Source organism: Spermophilus citellus (genome assembly GCF_964194105.1).
Source record: "Spermophilus citellus genome assembly, chromosome: X".
Classification (NCBI taxonomy): Eukaryota; Metazoa; Chordata; class Mammalia; order Rodentia; family Sciuridae; genus Spermophilus; species Spermophilus citellus.
The window spans coordinates 18,762,600-18,771,114 of record NC_138190.1 but is presented as its reverse complement, the minus strand read 5'-3'; the positions used below and the strand labels follow the sequence as shown (position 1 = coordinate 18,771,114).

General features: G+C 45.5%; 2 protein-coding genes across 3 annotated transcripts; one reads left to right on the top strand and one right to left on the bottom strand.

The window, feature by feature from the left end:
• Positions 1 to 580: 580 nt before the first annotated feature.
• Positions 581 to 2,959, bottom strand: LOC308638984 (transcription factor SPT20 homolog; the record flags this gene model as incomplete). Its single annotated transcript, XM_081276906.1, has 2 exons — positions 581 to 946; positions 1,283 to 2,959. The coding sequence occupies 2 exons, from the start codon at positions 2,957 to 2,959 to the stop codon at positions 581 to 583; spliced, it is 2,043 nt and encodes a 680-aa protein (XP_081133032.1).
• Positions 2,960 to 6,234: 3,275 nt separating this feature from the next.
• On the top strand, positions 6,235 to 8,132 carry LOC308639041 (ADP-ribosylation factor-like protein 2-binding protein). 2 transcript variants are annotated; one of them, XM_081277012.1, is made up of 2 exons: positions 6,235 to 7,122; positions 7,977 to 8,132. In XM_081277012.1, the coding sequence occupies exon 1, from the start codon at positions 6,511 to 6,513 to the stop codon at positions 7,000 to 7,002; it is 492 nt and encodes a 163-aa protein (XP_081133138.1). In that variant the 5' UTR covers positions 6,235 to 6,510; the 3' UTR covers positions 7,003 to 7,122; positions 7,977 to 8,132. The 2 variants fall into 2 exon arrangements, with proteins under 2 accessions (XP_081133138.1, XP_081133137.1); XM_081277011.1 differs by having other exon boundaries at positions 6,235 to 7,143; positions 7,977 to 7,992.
• Positions 8,133 to 8,515: the final 383 nt, after the last annotated feature.

The window sequence follows — 8,515 nt, the reverse complement described above, 5'->3', positions numbered from 1 at the left end:
GAGCCACCTGGGGCTGGGGTGAGGAAATCAGGAGCTGATGTTAAATGCTGCAGAGTTTAATTTCTGCAAGATGAAGACATTCTATAGTTCTGTTGCACAACCACATAATGTTCTTAATACCATAGAACTGCACACTTAAAAACTGTTGAGATACTAAGATGTGTTCTACTTTTTTAAAATAAAAATATAAAAACGAGCTCATTTTGCTAAAAATGGTAATTCAAGGCATATTCTTAACTGTAACTATCTCATTCAGAGAGATTATAAGCTTCAAGAGTTTCAACTGCACCCAGTTTGGATTTGGGCACATATTAAAAATAGAATTAAATAATCATAAAAATAGAATAAAAATAATCATGTCAACAACAATTCAAAGAATAACTTAAACAAGATAATCCCGTTTCTTAAATCCTTCCCTGTTTCTATGCAAAAATCAAGGGATTGTGCTTTGCCCTAAAGCTTATACTCTAAAATGCCAAATACTGACACATTAAAAATACCACAGATGAAGTGAAAGCTTGGAATTGATTTGGCTCAATGCTGGTGTGTTTTTAAAAAGAGAAGAAAACCAAGGCAAGACTCAGAACTTTGGGGTGCCACTCTTCATTTTATCTTTTGCCTGGCCTGCTGTGCGCCCAAACCCACGTGGCTGAGCTGTCAGAGTGGGTGCTGTGGTCACAGACACGGGGCACTGCACCAGTCTCAGCTGTAGACATTGTGGCAGTGGCTGGGGCTGGTGCTGCCCTTGAGGGGTAGGGGAGAGCTGCAATCTCTGTGGAGGAAGGCACTGCCTAGGTGTTTGCTGACCAGAGCCAAGCTGACACAACATAGCTGACTGGGGCTGCAGAACACTGTTGCCTCGAGCTAGGTTAATGACAACAGCTTGCGGGGCCAGCAAGGCCCACTGTTGACCACCTGAACCTGGCACAGAAGCCTGTGGCCCTGCCTGTGGAGGAGGAGCAGCTGTGGGTTGCTGAAGCTGTTGCTGTGGAACCAACTGGTAAACTTGGGGCTGGGGCAGGGGCTGGGGCTGAGGCTGCAGCTGCTGGGGCTGCTGCTGCTGGGGGTTCAAAATGATGGAACCAGGTGGAAGCTGGAAGACAGTAACAGGACCCGAAGTGTTATTTAAAATCAGTTGCACACCTGCTTGAGCAGGTGACTGTGTTGGACATGGCTGTGCATTGTGCAGTTGACCTCTGGGGGGCAGAAGGCCCTTGGGATGCATGCTTATAGGTACATAGGCACTGGTGGAATGGGTCAGCACAGGGTTGGAACCACTCACCAAAACCTGGGCTCCTTGCCCTGGGCCCACCACATTGATGACCTTTAGGCAAGTGGAGCCCACTGGGTCCCGGGTGGTCAGGGTTCCTTCTGAAAAGCTGGCAGGGGGCCAGGTGGCTGGATAAAGCACTCCTCCTCCTCTGCTGACACCTAAAGGAGACGTCTGATAAAGGCCACGTCTCTTAGGAGCTGGGGCAAGAGGTGGGAATCTGTGCAAGCTGCTTGCCTGCTGTGCAGGAGGACTGTTACCTGACAAAGTCTGTCCTGCGATGGAGGGAAGAGTCACAGCCAGAGCTCGAGGTTTCAATGCCTTCCCTGGTACTGAGGACTGCACCCATCTGGTGGTAGGCTGCTTTGGCTTTTTCCCTGAAGAGGGTTGCATGAGATGGGCTGAGCCACTGGAGCCGTGGGGCATCTTGTATGCACAGTCGACTTTGCTCTGGATGGACTCCTGGCACACATTCACTGGCCCTGCATCAGTCTTTGACCCTTCCACGAAGCCATGTGAATGGTCAGCTGGGGAGACCAGCGGGGGATACATCTGGATCTCACATGGGCCCTGTTTAGGTGATGCAGTTTTGCCAGAGAAAAGCGGATCATTGAGTGACTGCATGAAGCTCAGCTTCGTTTCCCAGAGCTGATTGCCACTATCACACTCAAATCCAAAGTTATCTCCTAGCTCAGGAGCTGGCCAGACTGTTGCTTGTGGGTCATCAGATCCCAAAGACTCCTTCACTTTAGCATATTTCTCCACATCCACTTGAGAAGGTATGGCCAAGTCACAGCATCTTTCTTTCCACTTGTCCACACAATATCCAACTGGAGGCATCCTCAGGTCTTGATTCAGACCTGCTTTTCTCTCTTCCTCTTTTTTGCAAGCAGTCAATAGTCTTGCATCAGGGGGAGACTGATGTTGCGACAGCTCTTGCTGCAGATTCAGAGAGGACCATGAATACCTCTTCAGGCACCGTTTCATTGGGTTAGTATTCATCTTCTGCTTGTTATACAGTAGCCTGTTAGCAGTGCAGGTGACAGCCACAGAGGGATCAAGACACAATGGTTCAGCTGTAGCTAAGAGCAGTTCACTCTCAAGGGCAAGTTTGTCTTCCTGAGTCCATTGGAGGTCATCACTCGTCATGGACTCTATATCACATGCTAAAGTCTGCATGGTGGGGCGCAAGAGAATATGCCGGCTTTGGTAAGTGGAAGGTTCCATGTCACTGCACTGTCTATAGTCACGGATTTCTGCTATGACACACCCACAATGAAAAATGTTCAGCTGTGATTTTTCTAGGACATCCAGTAGAATAGGTGGTAATTCTTCTGCATCCAAGTACTCAAGCAGTTCCCCTTCTCCATAAGGCAGCTGGATGGTCTCTGAAAAGAACCCACTTTTGTCCTCCAGCATCAGAGAATAGCCCTTATTTCCCGGGTACAAGTTGACTACTAAGCATGGCAAGGACTCTCTCCTAACCAGCTTTTCCAGCAAGTTGACATTGCTCCTGAGTTCCTCCGTCCCCTCGGGCTCTTTTTCACATTCTTCTACATAAATGTCATAAAGTTTTTGATGTAGAGATTTCTCCCCACTAGATGAGTATTTTCTCTTAGGGGGTCTCTGTTGGGCACTTTCAATGACATCCTCTGCACGATCCAAAGCTTGTTCTAAAGATCGCTGCATTTTAAAATAAAATAGGAACCCTACAAGAAGAGAAAAACGTACGTGCATTGGTGAAGGGAGGTGGAAATCGTGTGGGCAGTTATCACTCTGAGTCCTGCAAACTCTACAGTCCACCCTGAAGCCAACAGCCTTCATTAAAGAGGGGCACCAAGAACCCCCCCCCCCCCCGGGGGCATTACAGAAAACACCCAGAAATTTCTGAAAAGACCTGTACCTGGTTGCGCCACTGTCTGTGCCGCGTTGGGTGCTCAGTTGGCCGGAAGTGGAGAGGGGCCAAGGTCAAGGAGTGGCCGTTAGCACGCATGCGCACTCCTATGCATCCCAGGCCCAGGCCCAGACCTGCAGGCCGCTGAACTGCAGACTCTGGCCACACTTCCTGTCTGCTCTCCACACTTCCGTTAGACTTGTGCGTGTTGTGGGGCTGGTCACATTTTTTCTTTTCCATTTAGTTTGAAGAGCACACACAGAACACCAGCAACCAAGGGAAATAAATATCGGATGCTTTGGGGACACTTTCACTGTTCTCCAGAGTTCCCAGGAATGAAATTGCCAGGAAAGTCATGGAAGGTGTAATCTGTTTTGGTGGGAACTTCAAGATTTACTATGTTGGGCTGGGGATGTGGCTCAAGCGGTAGCGCGCTCGCCTGGCATGCGTGCGGCCCGGGTTCGATCCTCAGTACCACATACCAACAAAGATGTTGTGTCCCCCGAGAACTAAAAAATAAATATTAAAAATTCTCTCTCTCTCCTCTCTCACTCTCTCTTTAAAAAAAAAAAAAGATTTACTATGTTTGGAATGTCTTTCCTTCATGTTAGGGCTGCCCCTGGTAGCCATCATCAGTTCAGTTCACGTAAATGAGTCTGTTTTTCTAGCTCTTTTGTACATGGAGACTCCGTGCACTTGGTGCAAGCATCAGAATTCCTCATTGCATTCTTCTGCAATCTCCTGCCTGAGGGTTTTCTTATAATAGTACACTTATCAAGATGTTCTTATACACAACCACTTACCATTGATTTCTCCTTGTAGAATCTTCTTATAGAGTTGGGAATTTTAGAATTCTTGAAACGAATATAGTGGGTCACTCTATTGACTATACAATACAATCAGGATAGTAAAGGGACATTTAACCTTTTTCCTTGAAAAGTTCCCTTGAATCTGTTGTAGATTGTAGATTTCATCCACATTGTAGATGAAAACAATTATTCCTGTTGGTGGCAGTACAGTAAAGTGTAGGCTAAAGCTGTGGTCTTGATGATGGATTTGGAGTGGTATGATTGAAGCTTCCACAGTTTATGGAATATTGTTTTCCAATAAATTTGTTGCCTTGATATCTGCTAGTGTTTGGGGGCAGGTGTTTAAAGAATCTCTGAATATTAACTTTTAAAATAAACGTGCTTTTTTGTACCAATAAAACTGCATTTATTACATGTTACATTAGATATATTATATCAAATTGAATTAAAAGTTCCTTTACTAAGAGTGTCTTTAAAAAGCCCTCATTCGGCTGAAGAGGTAGTTTAATGGTGAGTGCTTGCCTAGCATGCCCAAGGCCCTGACTGAGCCCCAGCACCGCCAAACATGAAGCAAAATGACTCTCATTCAGAATCAGACAAAAATGATTTCCTTTGGAAACACCAATCACCATTGAACAAATGGGCAGTTCTGGACTATCTCAAGGACCTTGAAAACAGTTTCTTTTCTGGTATGCATTCTTCCCGTCTCTCTATCTCTCTCTAAAAATTTCCACATGTCTGAATTTAGGCAAAATATAAGAGCTACTTTTATGGATAAGTTAGTCACAGTTTGCTAGCCATTAATTTTGTTTTCTTGGAATCTCCCAGTTTTCTGTGCTTCGCAGTTCCATGGTGTGGTGTAAATGCTGCCCCTTAGCTCACGTCTCAGGCTATCTGCCCACCCCAGCATGGGGTGGACCAGCTCCTCAGTTGTTGCAGGAGGAGTCAGCCACCATTTTAGTCAGTTATTTTGCTACTATGACCAGAAGACCCAACAAGAACAATTGTAGAGGAGGAAAAGTTTATTTGGGGCTCACGGTTCACAGGTCTTAATCCATAGATGGCCAACTCATTGCTCTGGGTCGGAGGTGAAGCAGAACATCCTGACAGAAGGGTGTGGCAGAGGAAAGTGGCTGAGGACATGGCACCAGGAAGCAGAGAGAGAGTTCCACTCACCTAGGACAAAATATATACCCCAAAGGCACACTCCCAGGGACCTACCTCCTCCAGCCACACCCTACCTGCCTACAGTTACCACTCAGTTAATCCCTATTAGGGGATTAATGCACTGATTAGGTTAAGACTCAGAACCCAATCATTTCACCACTAAACTCTCTTGCATTGTTTCACACATGAGTTTTTGGGGTACACTTAATATCTAAACCCATAATAGCCACTCATTTTTTATGATATAGGTAATGTGCTATATAATGTATTTGGACAATTGGAGAAGTGAGATTGTATTGCATTCAAGTGAAGTGGGCAATAACAGAAAATGTTTTTTTCCCAGCTATTAAAGGCAACAGGTCCCAAATGAAGGTTTTGGCCTGTTCCTTGTTTCCCAGTGGGCATACCCCATGGCAGTGAGGACCATGGGTATACTGCAGGAGACTCTGGATGTGTGTGTGTGTGTGTTCCAGGATGCATTTTTTGGTTTGGCACTGTTTTCATGGCTCACCCATCCCCTTTTCCTGAGCTGCCTAATTACCTGGTTTTTCCACCAAATCAAGTGTTTTAGTTTTTATTTCTAATTACTCTGTGTGCACACCATCCTTTGAAGCTTCTGAATATGAGCACACTGGGTGATTATAAGAACTCTGCAGTCCTCCTCTTTAACATCTCAGCAGAGATGTGCATGCTAAGGAGCCCTTTGCATGACTAGGCTAATATTTTCTAGAGGAATAAGAGAATTAATTCATTTAGTGGATGATAATTGACCTGATTTGAAATTAGTAAGCTGCTTTACTCCATACATTAAGGGTCAAGCATAAACATTAAATTTTAAAAGAAATTTTATATGTTCGCTGCATACAACATAGAGATCTATTTTATATCAAGGTGTAAAATATATTGTAAAGACAATATATCGTTTTCTTTAGAAATGCAAGAAGAGGAATTTGGGGTGTAGCTCAGTGGAAGAGCACTTACCTAGCACATATGAAGCCCTGGGTTCCATTCTCAGCACCACATAAAAATAAATAAATAAAGTTATTTTGTCCATCTACAATCAAAATTTGTTTTAAAAAAAGAAATGCGGGCGGCGGCGGCGGCGGCGGCGGAGCGGCCTCGCTGTGCGAGGAGGCCCGGCTGGCGCGAGGCCGCAGCCAGGAGCCCGAGGCCGGGCCTCGCGCTGAGCCGTCTGGGCCGTGGGCTGCCTGCGGCCTGGGCGGCGAGGCCTCCTCCCGGCTGGCGGGCCGCCGTGCCCTCGATGCGGGTGTGGGCTCCGTGGAGCAGGACGGAGGCTGGGCCCGGGCCGCGGGCGGGATAGGAGGCCGACAGGCCCGCTCGCCCGCGCAGGTGGATGCGGCGCCGCGGCGATGGACGCCCTAGAGGAAGAGAGCTTCGCGCTGTCCTTCTCCTCTGCATCCGATGCAGAATTTGATGCTGTGGTTGGATATCTAGAGGACATTATCATGGATGACGAGTTCCAGTTATTACAGAGAAACTTCATGGACAAGTACTACCAGGAGTTTGAAGATACAGAAGAGAATAAACTCATCTACACACCCATTTTTAACGAATATATTTCTCTGGTGGAAAAATATATTGAAGAACAGCTGCTGGAGCGGATTCCTGGATTTAACATGGCGGCTTTCACAACTACATTACAGCACCATAAAGATGAAGTGGCTGGTGACATATTTGACATGCTGCTCACATTTACGGATTTTCTGGCTTTTAAAGAAATGTTTCTGGACTACAGAGCAGAAAAGGAAGGCCGGGGTCTGGACTTAAGCAGTGGCTTAGTGGTGACTTCATTGTGCAAATCATCCTCTATGCCAGCTTCCCAGAACAATCTGAGGCACTAGGTCCCATCTCCAGGCAATGAACAGGAACATTCTGGATGTCACCAGTCTGACAGACTCAGAGAGACTATAGCTAATGACGACAGAAGAGTCCATCTCAGAAAGACTGTTCTGCAGCCCTTGGTTTGTGTTAAGTATTGACAGGTCAGAAACAACATGAATGACCGGTCCTTTGGACCCACTTCTCCTGACAAGCCGTTTTGTATTAGTGTTCTTCCCCTCCCCACCTAGTCACCTCTCAGGTGCTTGGGTCAGGCCCCTATGATCAGGCCCAGGTCAGCCATTCCACCTGGGAGCCCTTCCCTGGTACATGTTGGTGTGCATAACTACAACCATGAACCCTCCTCTTCCCAGCAGGCTTTGCATGAGTCCTTTGTGCACTCACTGCTCTTTTTTACATGGGACATAGTTTCAGTCCTTCACCCTCAATGGGGTTTTTGTTTGGGAGTATTTATCTAGGGAGCTACTGGAGCCAGCTGCCTGTCCTGCGATTTCTGTGTCTCCTCTGATCACAGCTTGTGCTGGCTGTGGGGTCAACCAAGAGAGATGTCCTTTACCTAAAAGCTACGTGTGGTGTGAAAGTCAACTCCCAGTCTTAACATACCTGGTCCTTGTAACACTGTCTTCTGTTGGTCCTGATATAGTCCCACTGTTTCTAGAAGTCTCTTTCAAGCATTATTTTTGAAAAATATTTTTATAGATGAATACTCAGGCAAACTTAGTGGATATGATCTTGGAACTTCCATGATTATCCACCTAAAGATCAAAGTATTATATGCTATGTGCTTTTTAGTCATTAGTGCTGTAAAGATAAAAATGCTTTTCATGTTGGTGCACCTGTTTCAGCAGCACCAGAGAATGTCTGCTGTGTGCTGGAACAGGCTGAAGCGACCCTGCATCATGGCATGTCAGGTGTGCTGTGCATGTTGGCTTAAAACCCTTTTTGTGTAAGCCAGTTGTTTGGTTTTTTTTATTAGGGTAGGTAAAGACTCTGCGATTTCTTCTTCCCGTCATAATCTCCTACCAAGATGGTGTTCACTGGTCTAGCTCAGCATGAGGAGGAGGCAGTGGATGGCTTTACTGGTCGTGTGTCAGCTTTGGTTTACTACATTGTTTTGTTTAGTACAGACCAGAGAACTTATGTGTGTCACATCCCTGGAAAGAAGGAAAAAACAGTTCAGTTCCCCTGTGTACTTTTTTATTTTACTTTTTATAGTGAAAATAAGAATCTGTGCTGACTTTTCACTTATCTTCTGGTTTTAAAGGATGAGCTATAAGCTATGTGTTTTTCTGTACTAATGTGTCATTTATTACTTTTTGTATCACAACAGACACTTCAGAAATACAGAAGATAATCAGAAATTACTTTGAATCCTTATACTCCAACAAAATAGAAGATAGTGAAGGTATCGATAAATTTCTTAAGTCATATGATCTGCCCAGATTGAGTCAGGAAGATATAGACAGCCTAAACAGACCAATAACAATAGAGGAAATAGAAGAAACCATCAAAAGA